This window comes from Mytilus edulis, chromosome 13 (assembly GCF_963676685.1).
Source record: "Mytilus edulis chromosome 13, xbMytEdul2.2, whole genome shotgun sequence".
NCBI classification, from domain to species: domain Eukaryota; kingdom Metazoa; phylum Mollusca; class Bivalvia; order Mytilida; family Mytilidae; genus Mytilus; species Mytilus edulis.
The window spans coordinates 54,149,398-54,172,012 of record NC_092356.1 but is presented as its reverse complement, the minus strand read 5'-3'; the positions used below and the strand labels follow the sequence as shown (position 1 = coordinate 54,172,012).

Here is a 22,615-nt window from a genome sequence, read left to right as displayed (position 1 = left end):
TGACTAACAAGGAGAAGATTGAGTACGCAAGCAAAGCATACTATTTTTTTCTCTTTTTTTTTTTAATTAAATCACGATGCCACAGTCTGAATAGTACATTGTTGTAAATTATCCATAAGTTGACGTTTTGGTTTCTGTATTGTTTGTAATTTCCACTAGTATCCCTATGTAGTCATCCACAAACATCCATATACATAATATACGTCTAAATAACAAATAATTCAATAATATACAACTTGGCTTCTTGTGGACAGCTGTCTTATTGACAATTATACCACATCTTTTTATTATTTTTTTATCAATCATAACTAAACTATATATATATATATAAACTCTACATGGTATAACACTTACCCAACATTAACATAGCGGTCACAATTAAATTGGTTAATAATCCAAATACACAGAATGTAATATGTGTTTTTCTGTCAAATCGGGCTCGGATCACTTGTAAAAATGTCTTTGCACCTGGTGCTCGTATTTTCAGTTGAGCGGAAATAATTGAAAACAGTAGAATTTGAATAGTTGCACCAGCCGCATACCAAAAGGGCCCGCTTATGCCATACTGTCAAAACACAAAAAATAAGATATATGGATATCTGCATTTTTTTACAAGGTATAATTTAATTTGATTTTTTAAAATGAGTTATACAACAACAACAAAAAAAAAAGAAACATTTAAACTTAAAAATAACTGTCTTCTGCATTTTAGGCTATATAATAAAAATGTATGTTTTACTAAATATGATCACATCAGGAGGTGTATGTTGTCTTTGTCAGCGGTATACTACTGTTGTCTTTATTTAAAGATAGTACTTGTTTCATTAATCACACCACAAGAACAAAAAACAAATTATTACAGAGCAGACATTTTTAAACTTGACTGGGAATCTAACAAAAGATTGATGGAATTTTTACAACTGCTAAATTGCCAAACTTAATTTCAATGTTTCCTGAGAGAATCATCAAAATTAAATTTAAAAAAAAACATCATTAAACATGAAACAATAATTATTGGAAATAATTATATTGTACGTAGCACGTGCAACACGATGAGTGCCACATGTGGAGCAAAATCGCTTACCATTCCAGAGCACCTTCGATCACCGTTGTGTTTTATATATTATTGTTTAGTTTGTTGATCTTTTTCTTTTTGAGCCATGGCGTTGTCAGTTTATTTTCGACTAATGAGTTTTAATTTCTCTATGGTATGCTTCGCCTCTCACTTTTAAATATACATCCACAAAAAATAGTTGAATGGAAGAGTGGTATTGCAAGTACAAAATGTAAGTAACACGTTCCATTATGGAATAACCGTTTCACAAATGATATCGGATATGTTCCTTACGTCGTAACTACAATCCCCTTCCCTTTCATGAATATGACCTACCGAATTAGACTATTTACCAGATTTGTAATCATATAAGCAACACGACGGGTGCCACATGTGGAGCAGGATCTGCTTACCCTTCCGGAGCACCTGAGATCACCCCTAGTTTTTGGTGGGGTTCGTGTTGTTTATTCTTTAGTTTTCTATGTTGTGTCGTGTGTACTATTGTTTTTCTGTTTGTCTTTTTCATTTTTAGCCATAGCGTTGTCAGTTTGTTTTAGATTTATGAGTTTGACTGTCCCTTTGGTATCTTTCGTTCCTCTTTTCTTTCCTTTCCAATGCATTTTTATTGTCTAAACTCCTGTACACTTTTTAGTTGCTAATTTAGGTTCTTGATGTAATTAAAATTCAATAAAAAGCAATGTATAATAATTTATCAATCGCATACCAATTAGATATGATTAATAGATTCATTATAACCGTATTACTTTACAGTTTGGAGTTGAAAGGTTTAAAACGAAAATGAATATTTTAGAAAACGTACACTAGGACGATTTGCAATTTTAAACACAGTTAAAATGCGAATTACAAAACTCTAATGAAGAATAGAAACTGGTGAATAGAAAAAAAATCTTTTCAACTTTTTATAAACTTCTATTTGCATATTTTTATCATTATGGCCTTATTAATAAATAGTAAAAATTTGTTAAAAGCAATTTGTCAGTTGTGGTCTATCAATTGTATGAATAACTAAGGCTCAAAGACCACCTTAAGCAAGAATGGTTATTGGAAAACACAAAATTCATAGAAATAAAAGAACCTGTAATATATGTGACTTATATGTAATAGGGAATAAGTAATTTTACAATTAATATGTAACACTGTACAATCTAAAAGAAAACAATCATTATCGCAATATTGTGAGAAGGAAAAAAAACGCAAATAATATAATAGTAACATTAGTCGTTTTCTTTTTCTCAGAGAAAAGAACCTTGCAAGGAATACTAACCATCATGTATTATCAAACATCGCCCACCTCATTAGTTTAAATTGTGTTTTAAAAATATACCAAAGTTCATTTACTGTTTTGTCTTTGTTGTGAAAATTGCACTGTATTCTTTTGTTTACGCAATCACGCACGAACTATTATTATTATTATTACATCATTAATATTTACCAATTTCTCTGCAACCCTTTGTTTATGAAAATAAAATATTCAGACTTGTTAAATAGAAATATCGATATTCCGTAGCAAAGCGTTTAAGTAATTAACAAATAAAAACAACAATCATTTTTTTGTTTTAGAATTCTATAAGCAAATTTCATTTTAATGTGTCTTTTGGGAGTAGCATCAGATAAGATTCAAAAGCCTTAATTGAACATAAACAATGATGTCTGGTTTGATATCAATGCACGACAATTATATACTGTAAGGACAGATAAGATGATATATCTGGAAAACATTATTCGAATGGAACTTTTTTCATTTTTTTTTTTGTAATTTGACTTTAAATATTACTTGTAATTAGCGTAACCAACACGTTTTCAATTTTTTTTCAAATTTTTTTATATCTAAATTATTTAACAATTGTGTTGGTGCTTAAGCAGGGTGTGGGTACAACTTGATGTATTTTCCTCGAATAAGCTATAGATATGATAATGTTAGGTTGTTACATAACATTTTATATTACTAACCAAAAGATGCTTTTCGATAAAAATTACCATCATATCAATAACTATCAAAACTGGAATGAATATTTTAAAGCATTTTATTATAACTGCAATGGTATAGAATGAAAAGATACCGTATCAAGTAGAGAGTGACTCACAAACTCACAACTTTCTGCAGAATATTTTTAATATTAGATTGAGTCGGCAGGGTTTACAAATCGATAAATTCCTTCATTACCAAAATATTCGGAAAACTTTATTTAGTTTTCATCCAAAATATGTACAATCACCCATTACAAATGAATCACACTCATGGGAAACAGTTGAATAATTAAATACTTACCAATGTTAACGTTTAGTGGCCGTTAAGGACACCCTTAATAATGATGCAATGTTGCATAATAGTTCACATGTATTGAAACTAATTTAGCGAATATGAATTTCAAATTGTATTACAATTTTCATTATCAGTATGCTGATCATCCCCATCATAATCATGTAATACAGTATGCAAGGATTTCATAAATAAAGCATAGTTTTAATAAACAGTATTGATTTATTATCGATATCTGATATCATAGGAATTGACTATCTCACAGATGGTTGATTGTAATCCCCAATAGAAGTAACCTAGTAGCTAAGATCTCTTCATTGTCATACATTAAAAGATCATCAAGTTAGGTACTTGTTCCATAATCATTATTTGTTAATTATTCTTTAATCCTTATTTGTTACTTATTTCGTATTCCTTACTTGTAACTAATTTTGTATTTCTTAATTGTTAGCTGGTAGCTTGTAATCCATTATATAAGTAAGAAATCTAGTCGCTAAGATCTCTTCAATATCATACGTTTCAGGGTTTTCAAGTTAGGTACTTATTCCTCATGCCTTATTTGCTTCTTATTCCTTAATCCTTATTTGTTACTTATTCCTTATTCTTCATTTGCTACTATTTTTTGCTTAATTGCTACTTATTTCTAATACCTTATTTGTTACTCTTTCTTTATTTTCTTTTCGCAACTTTTTTGTCTTTTTTTCTTACTTCTCATAGCGTTCCTTTCTTCGATATTTTTTCTCAACTGTAACGACTTTTTCAAATAAGGCAAATGGTGCCAATGTATTGTCACGTGTATACATGTTTGTTCGGATATCAAAACGAACACTGGAAGTTGTATGTAAAGTCATGCAATGCGTTCTCTTAACAAAAAGCAAAAAAAGAACATGTAGGTAAACGTATGCTTGTTTAATACTTCAATGAATCCATATGCTGTTTCAAACAATTTTCTGAGACCTAACCTGAATTTATAATATAGATTGATATTGTTAACTTGGCGTACCTTGCTGGCAACAGTGGCAGATTGGAGCAAAGTGGCAGCCCAGGTCCATTGTGATACGATGGTTGTAGCTGTTAGTCCCGAACTCACTTTTCCTCCAGCATCAAAAGCTGTATCAAAAACGTTCTAAAAAAAAGTAACAGCTGAAATTAATAATAAAACAAGGCATTGATCAATTTTAAAAAAGGGGTTAGTTTACAAAGCAAAGTTTGGTAACGTTAGCAATTGGTCTTTTTAGAATATATGGTCCTTTAAGAAATATGGTCTTTTTAGAATATATTGTCAATTTTAGAATATATGGTCAATTTAGAATATGTAAATTTAGCACTCGTTCCGTTGGTTCACAACGTATTATTTTGTCATTTTTCATGGACTGCCCCTTTTAGAATAAACCTTGAAGTTCGGTATTTTTGTTTTACTTTTTTTGAACAAGCCCACATGAACATAATCAGATATCACTGTGGGATTTGATTTTACTCTTTATCATTCAAATGTGTGTAGTACATGCCGGTCATGATATAGATTTTAACATTCAGTTGTTAACAGATTTCCTGTAGTTCTGACGTAAATCACTTTTTAACAATAGATTTATCTTGTCATGTACATTTTTATTTTCATCTTTTGAAATGTATGTCCATTGAGTCTTTTCAAGCAGGAATAAAACTGATTGTAATTGAAATGAATGAATGAACTGATAACAATTTTTAAGAACAATCATCTGCAAATCTACAAAAGAAATCTTTTTTTTTATCTTTACTAAAATAAGGAGTACATTTCCTGCAAACATCAATGAAAAGGTAACAATATACATTTTTATGAAACAAGAAAGACGTCAATGATTGCATAAAAGTAAATGCGAAATCTAAATAATAACACTTATATGACTATATAAAAGTAAGTTGGTAACCCAAAACAAGAAAACAGTAGATTTATCTTCTGATGTATCTTTTCAGTTAACTCTTTTTTATTATATGTCAATCGAGTCTTTTCAAGCAAGATAAAATAGATTGTAATGTATGTATCATCCACGGGAATTGACTGTTCGGAAGATTTTGCAATTGCTGTCACAGTAAAATAAATATAACAGAAATCCTGACCAAATAATTATAAAACCCTTCATTAATATATATAAAAAAAACAACGTTTACTAGTATGTAATACAACTCGACACAAAGAATGTTTAAGGGTCCAGCTATCGTCCAGCTGTGTAAATATTGTTAAAAATTCATAATCGTTTGGATTTGTTTTAGTAATTTTATAGGTTAGGTGTTTTAAAGTTGAAGTGTTGTTATGCGTTGTGAGTGTGTGAGTGTCTCTGTTTTGTTAGAAGTCTTATAGATTCGAAATGGACAGATGTTTTTGTCTAGGAGTTTTTGAAATTACAGATAAACCACGCTCTGGATGCCAGATTTTCTCGCTGTGTTTAAAAACCCATTGGTAGCCATGGGGAGTTTCCTGCTCTTTGATTGGTTTGTTGTCTCTTTGACACATTCCCCGTTTTCATTCTCAGTTTTATTATAAAGCTTCAGATCTAATATAAAAAAATCATGCGATATAACTTTAGAAATGTATGAGATAAGTTCATACCCACAATGATTAACAGAATATGATTTTAGTCAAACAGGAAGTAAATAGATAGTAGATCTGAATAGCACATTTAACTGTTATTAGATTTTCGTATATAATTAGATAAGGAATATTGTGTATGCTTACGACTTGAAATTTATTACCACCGTGAAGGTTAGTGAATTTGTTATTTCTAAAGAAACGTGATCTAATAAACACCCATTTAGAAGGTCGTTTTAGAAAACCTTACATTCCTTGTTCGAGAGCTTAAAAACTGTGGAACTGTAATGTTTTGCATATGATGGTCCATATTCACAAAACTGTAATGTAGTGGTTGTCGTTTGTCACGTTTTTTTTCCATTGTTGATTCATTGTCATTTGTTGGATATCAATTTTTTTGAATTTATTTTTGTACAGGGGAACCACGACTTTAAAAGTTCAACGAAATGCATTTTTCATATGTATATATGCAGACTTGCACCATATAACGAAATCAAATATACACGAAAAAAGTTTACCCAAAACCTTAAATATTTGTACTCACGATTAATTAATTCACAGTATTGTTTAGGTCTGAATCATGACATTGATTTTTACTCTTGAAATATATCTCATTGTGTCAATTTAAGGCCTCTAAATATCAACTTCTTTACGTTTCAAGGTATCATAAATACCGTAATGCATAGTAATTTGCACAGTTGAATCCAACTGTGTTCAACTGTGCCCACTAAGCTAGAGTTAAAATACAACAAGTTTAACGGTTTGATTGGTGCGAAGGTCTGTATGACTGTTTTGGAAAATAAAACAATTTATTTGTATAATATATTTCTTATCGCGCATCGTATTCAGATTTCAAACATATGTACATCAATGCAGAGTCTTAATAAGGATGAAGAGTTTACTGACTACAATAACATATGAAAGACATAAGACTCAGATCACAATAACATATGAAAGACATAAGATTCAGATGTCTTTACTTTTACATAGAAGGTTACTTAGATCCAATATGACATTTTTTCTTTTAATTTCCATTATCTGATTATGTTTGTATTGGCAATCAGCTTATGTTTTTTGCATTTCATTATTTTTCTCATTTCAATGAATAGATTAAGGAAAAACAATCCTTACTTTAACGAAAAAGGTTTTTCCAGCCTCAAATTCATTAATGATTGAAATGTAAGATCTTTTAGGTTAACTCTATTTGGACCTAAGTTTGAATTGTTCTATCCAAAAATGCAGCTAAGAAAAACTATAAAAGACAAAAATCAGACACAAATTAAGAAACGTACAAGTTTAGTTTTGAATGATTACCACCACGTGCTATCAATTCTTAAATTTGTACATCACATTGAGCTTCCTCACTCGTGATACTGGTACTGGATTGCAACATCTGTTTTACGAAACAAACATATTTTTATTAAAAAAATAATAATATTATAGGTGCTAAAAAGAGATCGTTCGAACATCGATATATGAACAACAAAAAATGTCACACACAATGCATTTCAATGGTGTATGATGTGTTGTGATTACTAATCCGTTGTTACATGAGACCATCGCACCAAATATAGCTTATAAACATAGCATTAATTGGTAACACTAGCGGGGAACCTGATATCACATTCATTTTTCGTAGGGAGTCAAGTTGCTAACTCATTAGTTTTAAATGTTGTGTTTTGTAAAAGAAATGCGTGTCTGGAGTAAACACTTATAAGCTTTTAAGATTTTATGATTGTTTTGTAGAATGTTGTTTGTCGTTTCATCGTTATTTTGTTGCTATGGCTATGACTTAGAAGTTTACATATCTCTTTACTATTTACTCCTTTCGTTTAAACTCCAAAAATATACGCCAACAAAGAATTCAGCTGCCAAAATAGTACTGAAATTTTTCTTTCATGCAGACTTCTTAAAATAGAATTATCGGTGTATCAACTGTTTTAAAAATAAAGCTTGTACTCTATTTCTATATTAACATTTCTGATTGTTTTACAGATAGGTATCAAATACAAATATTTTTGAAAAAAATATGTAAAGCGTTTACTCCTTTTCTATGTGTACATATCTGAATATTTCACAAATGTGCACTGTAATAATATATGATGATTGTTTTGTAGAATGTTGTTTGTCGTTTCGTCGTTATTTTGTTGCTATGGCGATGTCTGTTTGACTAAGAAATTTACATATCTCTTTACTATTTTCTCCTCTCATTTAAACTCCAAAAATATACGCCAGCAAAGAATTCAGCTGATAAATAGTACTGAAATTTTAATTTCATGCAGACTTCTTAAAATAGAATTATCGGTGTATCAATTGTTTTAAAAACAAAGCTTGTAACATTTCTGATTGTTTTACAGATCAAATACAAATATTTTTGAAAAAAAATATGTAAAGCGTTTTCTCCTTTTCTATGTGTACATATCTAAATATTTTACAAATGTGCACTGTAATAATATATGATGATTGTTTTGTAGAATGTTGTTTGTCGTTTCGTCGTTATTTTGTAATAATATATGACACATTCATACTGAAAACAAGGAAAAAAGGAATAAAAAGTAAAATCACAAAAATACTGAACTTAGATGAAAATCAATTCGAAAAGTCCATAATCACATGGCAAAATCAAATTACAAAACACATAAAAAAACCAATGGACAAGAACTGTCATAAACAGCGCAAGAACAAAACATTATTCATTATGAATAAATACAAAATTACTACAATAACCATTATCATAATGAAATCATCACCATAATTGGTGTGTAACATTTTATTTCAATTTTAGAATTGAATTCTCCTTTTTAAAATTTGGTCGGGAAGTTAAAGCGTACAGTTGTGTCAATCACAAACGATGACGAGCTTTTATAACCAATCTGTGTTGCTACTATTGCCACACTAATAATAACATTAACGGTACCAATTTTCCTGCACCAGATGCGCATTTCGACAACATATGTCTCTTCAGTGATGCTCGTGGCCAAACTATTCGAAATCCAAAGCTTATATAAAAGATGAAGAGCTATAATCCAAAAGGTCCAAAAAGTATAGCCAAATCCGTGAAAGGAATCAGAGCTTTGCATGAGGGAGATACATTCCTTAATTTATAATAATTTATAACATTTTGTAACAGCAAATTTTAATAACACAAAAAAATAATAACATGTGTTAAAAAAAAGTGTCCACCGTATAAAGGATATTCCACAGCTTTGATAACTTAGTTTTCTACTTTTTATTAGATTCATTTTATGTCTAACAGGTTTTATATTATTAAATAGAATATATGTTCTAATGTCAATAATATCAAGCAAGATGACAGTACAAGTTACTTAGCGAAACCCGGATGTCTAATAAAACAAGAACTTTTAGTTCGTTTTGTGCGACATACAAGTACATAAATAAAATAAATGAACTTAGGTTGACTGCGATCTTTAGATTTCAATAGCTAATTACAATGATTTATTAAATTATTAATGAACAGAATTTGCATTGAGTTGGCAAAGGCCATTTGTTAATTTCTCATGAAGTTTCACCTGCTCTGAGGAATACAATTGAATATTTCATTATGCAAATAGTGAAGTAATGCTGAATATCTGTTTACTTCAACATAGGAATGATGCATTAGCGTTCCTATCACTTTTATAATTAAAAGTAAAGCATCTACTGGAAACATATCAATATCAATGATATACCACTGATACATACAATAACGACAACGTAAGTATACTGTGTTCAAAAGTCATAAATCGATATATTGAGAGAAAACAATTCAGGTTACAAAACCGAGCAAAACCCGTAAAATATAAGATGAAAACAAAGGAACGACCAAAAAAGAACAACAAAAACAAATGCCAACATACAACGAAACGAACTATTTGATAGCAACTGCCAAATTTGGTACAAGTCTGCTTTATATACGAAAAACAACAAAAAGACAAAAAAACAGAACACACATGTTGAACACAAAGTATTGAAGTAATGTTGTGTTAACCAGTACAACAGAATAATGGAAATGACAATTTTTACATTTTATACGTCTATAAAATATTTAGTGTTACAATGACACACTATTGTGTCGCATATTTGAAATTACATGTTCTCTCCGTTTAAACAACTTAAAAATGGTATTTAAACGTTATCAAATATAATAAGGCTTATCATAAACTTGAGCTTACGCATAACATCGTTTTGTAAACGAATATATTATTTTTAACCCATTATAATACTGGGCTTATATTACTCTGCACCAGTCGTGTAATGCGTTTAAAAAACACTCATAAGTGACGGTTTAAAACAAAGTTTTTGATAGATGGAGAAAATAAAGTACGAAGTTGAGGAGCAACATAGCAACATAGCATACTGAAACAGATTATCTCCATATTTATAAAGTTTAATGATTTTGAAAATAAAGTGATTATATATGTCGCTGGTGGAAAGGAGGAAATGATGTTTGTTACTTCCAAGTTCCATTATCTAGAAAGCAGCTTGCGTGTGTATTGCGGACAACGGCTGTGCATGCAAACCACTAATAGATACTTAAGTCGTTAACCGAGTTCATTTGTGTAATTTATTACTTGATTACTGTCTTATTTTGTTTTAATAAATCATTCATTCCATGACTTTTAGTTTTAAATGCTTAATATTATATAATTTCTGCGTTTGGAGAACGTCATAATAGAAATAAGAATGATATATGGGAACACAGCTGTGGGAACATATTCATCAGTTACAATTTGTTGAAATACGGTCTCGAACGTGAATAGTACATGACAATTAAATTTCTTATGGTTTAGTTTTTCGATATCTATTTATTGTGGCAAAACATCAATAGCATTATTAGCAAGTATATGATAATATCCGTATCATTGAATTCTTGATCAAACTGAAATATAATACACCTCTTTTTCATAGATATACCCCCCAATCAAGGAGAATATTAGCCTTTCTAATGCTTTACAGAGATTTGATTTATATTTTGTATCATACGAATATTTTTAACACTTACTTCTGTGTATGTTACTGTCAATCTGGGAACACATAATTATCTATAAGTGGTTATTGGATTAGAACTACATCAAACACAAACATATTTTATAAGTCTTCTATATATTATCCGGCAGATTTTTGCAAGATGGTAGTATATCACCTATCAATATATTTATCGTTTGTTAATTTGTATTTCATTTTCGTTTTTTAATTTCTTCTTTAATTTTAAAACTGCAAAGTATCTTTACAATGAGATCTTTTTAATTCTGTGATACAAAGTTTGCATCAAGTTGTTTCAAATTAGGTTAATGTGGAGAAAAATTCTTTTAATCTTACTTATGAAATAAATAAATTAAACACTCAGCAAAGAAAAACACCAAAATTTGTAGCATATACTTAACGCTATTGTATGCTGAAAATCGTAATGTTTTGGCTTACATTGGGCGTATCAACACTACATATTCTACTATGATTAAAGACATAACGTTTTGTATATTTTCAATACTTTTGCAACCTAAGCGTTGGAATGTTATTTACCTAGTTCCTGCCATGCTTTCCAGGTGCTTTGGTTTGTCTGCATTCACAGTGGGTTTTTTTTTGTGAAACACGGCCATATTTGTCATTTCTGTTGCTGAACCTTAATCTTAACAAAAACTATCTTTAAAAAAGATATCCGACGAATTTAAATTTTAGTATATGTTTAAAACTATCATTTCGATAACCTTCAGAAGCACAAAGATACCATTTAAATAACGTTTTCTCTGTTTGTGTTCAGCATTCTCGGTCCTCGTATCTTTCTGTTTACCTTCACCAAATCCCCGCGGAAATCTCACATGCGTAGGTGCGTTCTAAAAGTCATGTACGTTCGTACAAGAAAGTTTACATTAAAAATTATGTAATTGTCCCGAATAAACAGCTGTCACGGAAGCAAAGAGTTATTGGAGAAACAATTATTTTAATAAAAATATAAATCTTTGTAAGATCTAGTTCAAATATTTATTGTTTTTCACTTGCTTTCCATCGTGATATAATTAACGATACGTTTTTTTCAAACACAACCAAATCACCCACCATGACAGCATTTTGTCCAATCACAGAAAGGATTTTCCAGCATGCGTATTCTGTTGCCATTGTTAAGCGTCCTTAAGTTCAAAGGGCACAAACCGAAACTATACCGACTACGTCGGAAAAATAGAGCTTACAGGTTCCTTCGCTCACTTTTCAATGCCACATACTTGCAGAGACACATGCATTAATTATAGAATTTACTCGATTTGAAATAGCCGAAGACCGAGACAACATAGGCAGTTTTATGTTATTTGAAGTTCGTTGAATATCGCTGTATTTCATGAGTCTTGACACGCTAACTATTCTCATATCTATCCTAGTTATTGAAACAAAGACACGCTCTATTTTGGTACGGATAAATCCATGTTGAGAATCACACAAACAGAATCCCAGCGGTATACTTGATTCTTTATGCAAACATCAACGTTATAACAATCTAATTTAAATCAACGTGATTCTGGTATAAAACTGATTATAAGTATAATGTAAATGAGTTGATTTGGTATAGAATTTGAAAAATGTTTTGTACTATGTATGATAACGCACTTATTCTGTTTAAAAATATTTAATCCGTCTAAGTAATGATTGAATGAAATAATTAATGGACCTAAAAATAATTGTATTTTAATTTTTTTTTTGTAGAAAGAATCACTTTTTATTCTGGGGTAAATACTTCCTGGTCAAAATAATTTGCTTGCTTAACTTTAAGGAATGAAATTATCAAAAAGGGATTATGAAGAATCACTAAAACACTAAAGTCATAAGTGATTATATAGATTCCCTGAAAACTACCAGTGATTTCTATAATCACCGATAGTTTGAATTATTATTCTACGCATTCCCTTATATAATATTTCAGGGATTATAAATAATTCAAAGATCCTTTGTTTCATGAAACAAATGTAAAATAAACAAATTAATTTTTTGAATTTGTTTTCCTATTCCTTGAAAGTTTAAGTGAACAGTTTTCATTTCCAATCTACTATGACAATCTGTGACATCTTTTAAAAACATTATATTGAATTCATATGATGAACCTCATTATGTGAACAAATAAGCATGTCAGAGTCGTAAATGTGGCTTGAGGTTTAAAACAAACGTATGCTTGAAAGTTTATGCAAATTGAAGAAAAAAACAAAATATATGCATATCACATACAAGTTCTACAAATGGTTCGTGAAAAGGGAGACCCCAAAAAGATATTGGCCATTATTAACGAAAAGACAATAAAGGATAACGTCTGGGCATAAATCATGGACTCCTTCCAAGATCTTATACAAGACATCAGTTCGAGGTTACTGTTATCCCTTCATTGGTATCTTCTGATGTTTGTGCTGAAAACTTTATTTCGCTTCGACGTGTCGATCAAATTGATTCGATATATGCTGGGCAAGGTTTTTAAAATGTTAATATTGTGGAATAAACAGATACGAAATAAGCAATGTTGTAGTTGTCGATGCTATCCAAATTGAGTTGGTAAAAATAAATGATTGTTATTTTTTAAAATATTGTTCTTTAATTTGACTTCATTCATACAACCGAACAACTATCACAACTAATGTCTGCGTTAAAGATGTTATGATGACAATTTCATGTTATTTAATATTCTCAATAAAAACAATTTTTAAAACAAACATTTCGATAAAAAGAATATCATCATTATGCCATTACAAGACTAACAAAGACCAGAGGCTCCTGACTTGGGACAGGCGCAAAAATGGATAATTAACGATAGGAAATGAAAAATAATCTTTTTTATCATACATTTTAATATTAAGCTTTCCGTTAGTGATATAGATATCAAGATCGAGGAAAGGGCAGTGGTCATTGTTAGTATTAGCTTTATTTAAAGTAAGTTCAACAGGATACATTTCTTTAGTATACATACTGAAGTCGTCATTTTTGAGAGCCAAAATACATGTATCATCCAAATATCTAAAAGTATTATTAAAATTTGATATACATTTTAATATCATCTAAGCTATTCTGGTTTTTTTTTTATAGTTATTAAACATAATCCCTGGAAATGTAATTGATTATATATAATCCCTTAACTAACAAGTGATTTTCCATAATCCCGGATTATACAAATTCTTGTAACATATATATAAAAGCTTCAAACATGTAAATTCATTCAAACACAGGTTACGCTGTTGTCGGTCAGATTGAAGTAAAAATGTCATATATTCATCAATGACAACCGATAATTGAACAACAACATAAAATAATTCATTAACCATTATTGACATTCCTGAAATAAATTAGCACATGGAGTACAAAACATGTTGTGTTCATTGGTGCGGTCAAACATTTCTTGATCTAATTGCACGAAGTAAATATAATCAGAACTTAACATGGTACTGGGTTGATAATCTTAACAGCAATGAATATTAAGTATTTCAATTAACTGTACATACAAAAAATATCTTGAAGACCCCCCAACCCATAAAAAAACCACACAAATTACCAAAAAAAATTCAAATCAATCAAAATGTTTGAGTCGAAAACATCTAGTTTTTCAATTAATTTTTTTTTGGATTTATTTTCGTTGAGATATAATTTTTTAATATTTTCAACATTTATATCCTGAAAGGATATATATTTTTAATATAATGGAATTTGATGCGACTGTCTTACAAGTGAGAAGTTCAGCTAGCTCAAATACCCAGGTTTAATCCACCATTTTCTACATATGAAAATGCCTGTACCACGTCAGGATTATGACAGTTGTTATCCATCTGTTTTTATGTGTTTGAGCTTTTGGTTTTGACATTTAATAAAAGACTTTTCGTTTTAAATTTTCTTCGAACTTCAGTATTTTTGTGATCTTACTTTTTTTCTAAAACATAGCAGGTGAACGTTAATTGGTTAGTAATATAACGCGTCATAAGCACAAAAAAGAAAAGAAAAAAACAGTTGAACACACACCTATGCCACATACCTTTACTACAATTTCTATGGCTTTTAATGATTTTTTGGTATTTTTAAGTTCGATAAAGAATTTGATTGTACTTTAAGCAATCGGTAAAAATATATCTAAAAACCATAAACAACAAGTCAGCTAAAAGAGGGACGAAAGATACCAAAGGGACAGTCAACCTCATAAATCTAAAACAAACTGACAACGCCATGGCTAAAAATGAAAAGGACAAACAAACAAGTGCACACACGACAAAACATAGAAAACTAAAGAATAAACAACACGAACCCCACCAATAAAACTAGTGGTGATCTCAGGTGCTCCGGAAGGGTAAGCAGATCCTGCTCCACATGTGGCACCCGTCGTGTGGCTTATGTGATAACAAATCCGGTAAATAGTCCAATTCGGTAGGTCACATTCATGAAAGGGAAGGGGATTGTAGTTACGACGTAAGGAACATATCCGATATCATTTGTGAAACGGTTATTCCATAACGGTCAACCAACTCGTAATGGCGTCCGTAAAATTTACGAAGGGATGATTTCAACTTCACCATTTGGAACTCTTGGTTTAATAGCTTCCTTGTGAGCAGCAACCCTCTCTCAAGAAAATCATGATAGGAAATGCAAGCACGGGAATATCGTATCAGTTGGGAGATATATAGACCGTATGCAGGTGCTGCTGGAATGTTGCTACTTAGAAATGGAAAGTTCACAATTGGAAAGCTGAAATCATCTCTTTTGTCGTAAAGTTTTGTTTTCAACCGACCCTCATTGTCAATTTCTAGATGTAAGTCAAGATATGAGGCCGACTTAACTGTATCTGTAGTATCCGTTATCTTTAGCTCGATTGGATAGATGCGTTCCACATAGTCACCAAATTTTGAATTATTTAGTGAAAGAACATCATCTATGTAGCGAAAAGTAGAGTTAAAGGATATTGCTAACTTCTTATCTTTTTCCTAAGAAGTTCCTGCAAGAAGTCAGCCTCATAATAATAAAGAAACAAGTCGGCAAGTAGAGGGGCACAGTTTGTTCCCATTGGAATGCCGACAGTCTGTTGAAAAACACGTCCTCCGAACGTAACAAATATGTTGTCAATCAAGAAATCAAGCATCTTGATAATATCAGTTTCAGAGAATTTTTTGTTCGAATCAGAGTGATCCTTTACAAAGTAGGATGTATCCCTCCCTAAGACAAGATACTTGTATCTACGTTGGCCATTCTTTTTTACGAAGCAATGCAAAACCAACTCTTTCAATTTGTCTTTTAGTTTGGAATGTGGAATGCTAGTGTAAAGAGTAGAAAAGTCAAATGTTTAACAATTAATATCTCTGTTTAACAATTACTTTCCGTGGTTATTCGATTTCATGGTTATGCCAATCTCTGAATACAAAGTCTATTGAAAATATGATATTCGTTGAACATTTGAATACTGTTACACGATGAAAGAGAGTTAGATTGTATGTACTCTAAAAGATCTTTGGAATTTTTAAGTATCCACATCTGATTCACCCCCTCTAGAATAGGCAGTTTCACAGTGAATTGTAAATACCGAATTCGTTTATCAAGCAGTTAATGTAATGAGTTTTACTAAATGCTGATTCCTTCAAAGCCAACATGATTACTTTATGGAAAACCCCCTAAATTGTTTTTTTCACCAAATTTGGAAATGAATTTTAGAGTATTTTAACTACAAAAAACATGCTCTATGGCTCCTAGTTATAAATTAAGATTTGAAAGTAAATTGACACAGAATTGTTTAAATAAAGTTTATGAAACATCTACAGTAATTTAATATTTATTCATCAAATTTTGGAAATTATTGTACACGTGTAACAGAGCATTACATTTTAATTGTACCTCGATTTCACTTATCTTAGCAGAATGTAATTGTTAAACAGAGATATGTATATATTACGCTGCTAATTTTATCCTTACACAAACACATTAACATAAGTAGGACAAACTAACACCATTTACATATACTGTGGATTCATTTATTTTCGTGGGTATCAATTTTCGTGGATTTCTGAAATCTTGCCTTTCCGTGGTTATTCGATTTCATGGTTATGCCAATCTCTGAATACAAAGTCTATTGAAAATATGATATTCGTTGAACATTTGAATTCGTGGTTCACTTTTACCCACGAAACCCACGAAAATTAGTATGCTACAAATATAAATGAATCCACAGTAGCCTGGCTGGATGCATATTGAAAACGAACAAACCGTTTCTGTCCTTGAAATCCGAGTGTCTCTACACAACAAGCAATGGGTACCAAGTGAGAATAGTAGAAGGACCGAACGTAAAGAATGGAAAATAGACAAAGGGGAATGGAAAGTCAACTAGGTTTTGATAACATTGAGTATGAGGATTACGGAAAAAGTAAATTAAAATCAATCTCGAATTCCAAGAAAAATTCAAAGCGAAAGGTTTTTATCAAATGGCAATGCTTAAAGCTAAAACATATCAAACAAGTTGAAAACAATTGTAAAAAACCTGTCTTGAAACAATCCTTATTCAGAAAATGTTGGGTTAAATCTGGTTTAAGCTAGCTACGCTTTTTACTTGAATTATTGTAAATTATATTATTAAAATATACATGTAATAAAGGAACACCGAGCATTATGGGGATAAATCGAGGGAAAGAAATCTTGAATATTTTTTTAATGCTGTTAATTATCGCTCCTTTCTTTACCTATCTTATGATATATTCAAACGTCTGTTTACCACCGCTATATTAAAGAGAACATGACGTCTAAATACCTGAAATTAATGTTGATAATATATAAAGGTCGATATTATATCTTTTAAAGAGAACATACATTTTTTTTAGAGCGACACATCATTAGTTTTAATCATTGCTTGACTGTCCAATTAGAGTATCTTAATTTAACTAATAAAGGATGTTAAAAAACTGTATCTTTACGTAGTTTCATCAGAATTTATGGAAATATATTGTATTTGGTAGGCGTTTAAATATCGGTTCCATTATTGTCCATAATTGAGTTACTGTTAGACTATAGGCAATAGCAACACATATATATCATATATAAAATAATGGTGATGTTTCGTGAATTTGTTTTTTACATAAATCACTCTGCAATTATAATAAAAGATAGTTGTGGATCGTTTGATATTTCACGGGTGTAACTTTTATTATTAATATGGCTTTAAATTTCAATGTGAAAGCAGTAAAGACAGATAAGGAGTCTGCCAAGTATCATTCAATATATAACAGCAACATCTAAAACTCTTTGTTAATTTTTAAATTAAACTAACAAAAAAAATAAATGGTTGTGAAATGATTTAAATTTTGTTTAAAATAAAAAAACTTTCAAAAGCAAGGGCAATAAATTATATTCAAAGTAAAAGGACAATATAGATTGTGTTTTATTTTTGCAAGAAGTTAAGGCTCGTTACCCACTATTTTTATTTGATATTTCTGAAGAAAAAAAAAAGAATATAACAAAACAGAGCATTTAATTTAAACCAATTATACCGTTTATTGTAACGTCTGAAAGTAAAGACTAAATTTTCCCTTTTATGACTAAATAAGATAATTGTAATCTCATTGTTTGCAGAGTATTTTGATAGAAAAAAACAAGGTCTATGACAACAAGTTTTAAATGGAGATGTGAAAGTACATTGACCCAGAACTCTTTTACAGAGGTTTAAAAAATATCTATCGTCAAATACCTTACAAATATTCCTCACGTAAAAAAAAATTGAAATTTGTATCAGATCAAATTTTGTATACATTTTGAATAAGAAAGGTTTAATCAAGTCTTTATTGATACACAACGTGTGGCTTAAACGAACTTTTGTCATCTCTTCTCATGTCTGTTATAAATTAATGACAATTATCAAATCTGGTAAAATCTGTAATCTATAAGGGAACACTTTATATGTAAGATAAAACGAAACTGATGCTATAAATAAAACTGATTAAACAGAGATGCAAGATACCAAAGGGACATTCAAACTCATAAGTCGAAAATAAGCCCACAACTCTATTGCAAAAAGTGGTAGAAAAATACAAACAGCAGAGCACGTTCTGTCTTGTATTTCATCTAATTTGGGTACAAATTTGACAAATAACAAAAGAGTCGTGAATTGTTAATCCTCCTTTAATATTGTTTTGAACATTAATTTACTTACCATTCAAGTCACAATTTGTAAAATTAAACCGTTATAGGTCAAAGTCTGGTCTTCAACAAGGAGCCTCGGCTCGCACCGAATGATTAATGAAGATCAATAAATAATAATAGACAATTACTAGATTCGGTTATTGTATATGCATGTATATTATGTAGATTGTATAGTCATAACTACTGTAAACCATTGTTTATGTTTATTATATCAGTAATCACATTTTGAGTGTCAAGATGTTGTTCACACCTAGAATAAATGGCTTCTGATTAATGACACAATATCGCTGCGACCGATCAATGATATAAGACAATATACCAGCTGTGTGAAGAATGTCGTCTTTCCGTTAGGGCAACACAAATCTCATTAAAACTTGGGGATGAACTTAGGTGCTCCTTATGTGTAAGCAGTTACGGTTCCTTATTTGGCACATGTCATGTTGCCGGAAAAAAAAAACACACAATGAAATTGGCCATGGTGTCTTTCGGTATTATCACAATTGAAAAGATTCTGATGAGATCGTGGTTACTAGCCGACAATAGCTGTAGTCATAAGAGACACTTATATATGTCGTGTACATGTTATTATTTTGTACAGGTTATTACTTGTACAAACATTTTATACAAGTAATTACTTGTATGAAGCCATCATACAAGTTATTACTTGTACAAATACAATTGTACAAGTAATTACTAGTACAATGGTTACTGAGAAAAAGATAATAACTTGTACAAATCATTATATTTGATGTTCTAAACAAATCGTTTCCCTTTAAAAAAAACTTATTACTTAGACATAAAGGTATAAACTTTCAACATGTGTGTACTTTGTGAATAAAACATATATAATCAAAACTTAAGTGAAAAGATGGAAACAGTGTAGAAAAAAATATCAAGAAATAATAAACTCTAATAACTCGCTTTCACACGCGTAAGATAGTACAGAGAGAATGTTAGTAATGTAAAGGAAGTCAAAGTCAGTTCCATAAAGACAGCACTTCAAATATACTTCTTATGACAGAATGGTGTTTTGAATGTACCAATAATTGAAAAACTCATTCGCAAAGTAGACAAATTGTTGATATTGTGCAGTTGATGAATTTTCCCCTTTGATGAGAACAGCACATGCCAAAAGATGAGTAAAAGATTTAGAAATTGGAGACAATGTTACAGTGGAATAGTAGAGGTCTGATTGACTGTAGAAATATCAAAGGAGTTGTACTGAATATTGCCGAAAGTTGAAACATAGGAACAAAAGTATTAATCATGATTGGTTTATTGAGTCGAAATCAAATCGAAAAGATTCAGAGAAAGGATCTTGGAAATATCAGAGAGCACTGCGGTTAAAGTCATAGAAGCAGTACAAGCGCTTCCGTTAAGTGGTGACCAAGATCGTGTTCATTGCAGTTGTCGGGGTGGCTGTAAGACAGGCAAATATAAATGAAAAGATTAAACTTTTTGGGTAATTGCAGATGTCATGATTCCTTGTCTTGTGCAAACACAAAAATTATTTGATCTATAAGGTTTAAGCTTTATTTCCAATATATAATATTACAAATGCAACTTTTTATCAGGATTTATTTTTGAAAATAAATTCTTTAAGGCTTTTATTTATTTTTCTGCTTTTAACAACTTTGTCACTTTGCACCCGTAGACAGTATTTAAATGGCAACAAGCTGTTAAGGTAGCACAATACAAAGATTTGTTTACTTCCAATCACTAACCTGTAAAATGCTGTAACTTTCTTATGAATGCATACAAAATAATAAAAGAGGTAAAGATTGATAGATAAAAGATTAAACTTTTAAATGAATGCAATATTCTTATTATGCAATCATTGTGTAATCAATTATTATGTAATTAGTGGCAAAATCTCGGTCAGTTCACTTGAATGAATTTAGCTCTTTCATCTCTTTAACTATACAGAAAATTTTAACGAAATCTTAATCAACACATCATGGGCTTCAAAAAAGTGTCTCAAAATGTCCCTATGGTATTTCATTCTCCAATGAATCTCTAATTAGTGTGAACATCCTAAACACATAAAAGAAGATAATGTTTAATTAGATGTAAAATTTGTTCTATACATTCTATCTGAAATCTGAGACACTCTTTTGTAGATACTGGCCATAGGAACAACATATAATAAAATCAATCCTCTAGGAATACCTATGAGGAAGCTAATTTCAATTGAAAGTGGAAATTTGATCACAAATATTTTACACACAGTTAACATTATAATTGGTTACATAATTGTTGCATCATACTAACATTGCATTCATTTGAAAGAGTAATCTGTTAGCTATCCATAACTACCACTACTAACTATAAATTATCAAGCATTATTAAGAAAGGTCAACTTAAAAATGCGACCCTCTGTCAAACTTTAGAAAGGATATCAAATGGATATAGGAGCTTCCTTAAAAATATTTGTTTTAGATCGATTCGATTTTATTATTTCTTATCTTTTAAAGATTGAATTATGCAATACGACATTTATACGAATTTGTTTATTATATTGGCATTGTGTATGTATCAAATTTGATACTAATATGTATCAATACAGTGTTTATTTGGTTACATAGATTTTCTACTATTTCGGGTCATCCTTGGCTTCTTAATATTGAACTTTTGGTGTTCCTGATACAGGTAATCAAATAAAATATTACAATAACACAAATCGCATTTCATCATATGATGTTTCAAACATATGTATTCGGCTGATTTGTGATTTTATATAACGATTGCATTTCAAAATTCAAAAAGAAATCCTTCTCTTTTCATAAGTTAAAAAATGAAACGCGTAGATATGTACGTTGTTCTGAACTATACTATCTCTATGCAATTGTAGCTTTTTAAATTCAATAGTTACAATCTTAATATTCAAATTTCCTGATTCATGAGTGCAAAAACTGAAAAGATAATGAATGAAAGTCGTCTCAATGTCTGCTCTATCATTATAAAGTTAGAAAGCATTAAAGGTTTAACTATGTAATGAAGTAATGACCTAATAATAGTCTGTTGTATGTAATTGTTTAATTTGGTCTAACTTAAAGACCTTGTAAGGAATAAAATTCCAATATTCTTTAATTGACATAAATTGAACAAGTCAATCAAATGTCTATTTAATTTTTACCAGAAATACAGACAGGAAAGATATTACCAGACTGTTTGCAATTACGTCTTTCTTGTATAATTGTATCTTATCTGTAATTGCTAGATGATAAAATACATATAAACGTTTTATGTGTTTGACTTTTCCAAGTATTTTTCTGTTTAGTGCGCACAAAATCAGGTAATACTGATCTTTACGTATATTTATGATCAGATATAGGGTATACATCTACAAAACAACTAACTAAAGACATATAGTACCGAAAAGGCATCTATAGAGAAACATACATTATTCATAATACACAGATGTGTTTACAATATGACATATTTTAAATCGTTCTGAGTTCAAATTATTCTGGTAAGATTTCACATTTACAATTACAGCATATGTTTCAATCCAGGTGTAATTCTGAGATAACTGTATTGTATCTTAAGCTCCGATGGCATCAGTTGGTGATTTGATGGTAGCAAATTA

The 22,615-nt window shown here is 30.3% G+C and overlaps 1 protein-coding gene across 2 annotated transcripts in view; it reads right to left on the bottom strand.

The window, feature by feature from the left end:
* The window catches only part of LOC139502365 (uncharacterized), a 57,607-nt gene that overhangs the window by 20,909 nt on the left and 14,083 nt on the right, over positions 1–22,615 (bottom strand). For both annotated transcript variants that reach the window (XM_071291825.1, XM_071291824.1), the window contains exons 2-3: positions 4,339–4,461; positions 355–565 (exon numbers count right to left, since the gene is read on the bottom strand). In XM_071291825.1, the coding sequence (XP_071147926.1) occupies positions 355–565; positions 4,339–4,461 (334 nt within the window). The remainder of the gene's footprint in view (positions 1–354; positions 566–4,338; positions 4,462–22,615) is intronic.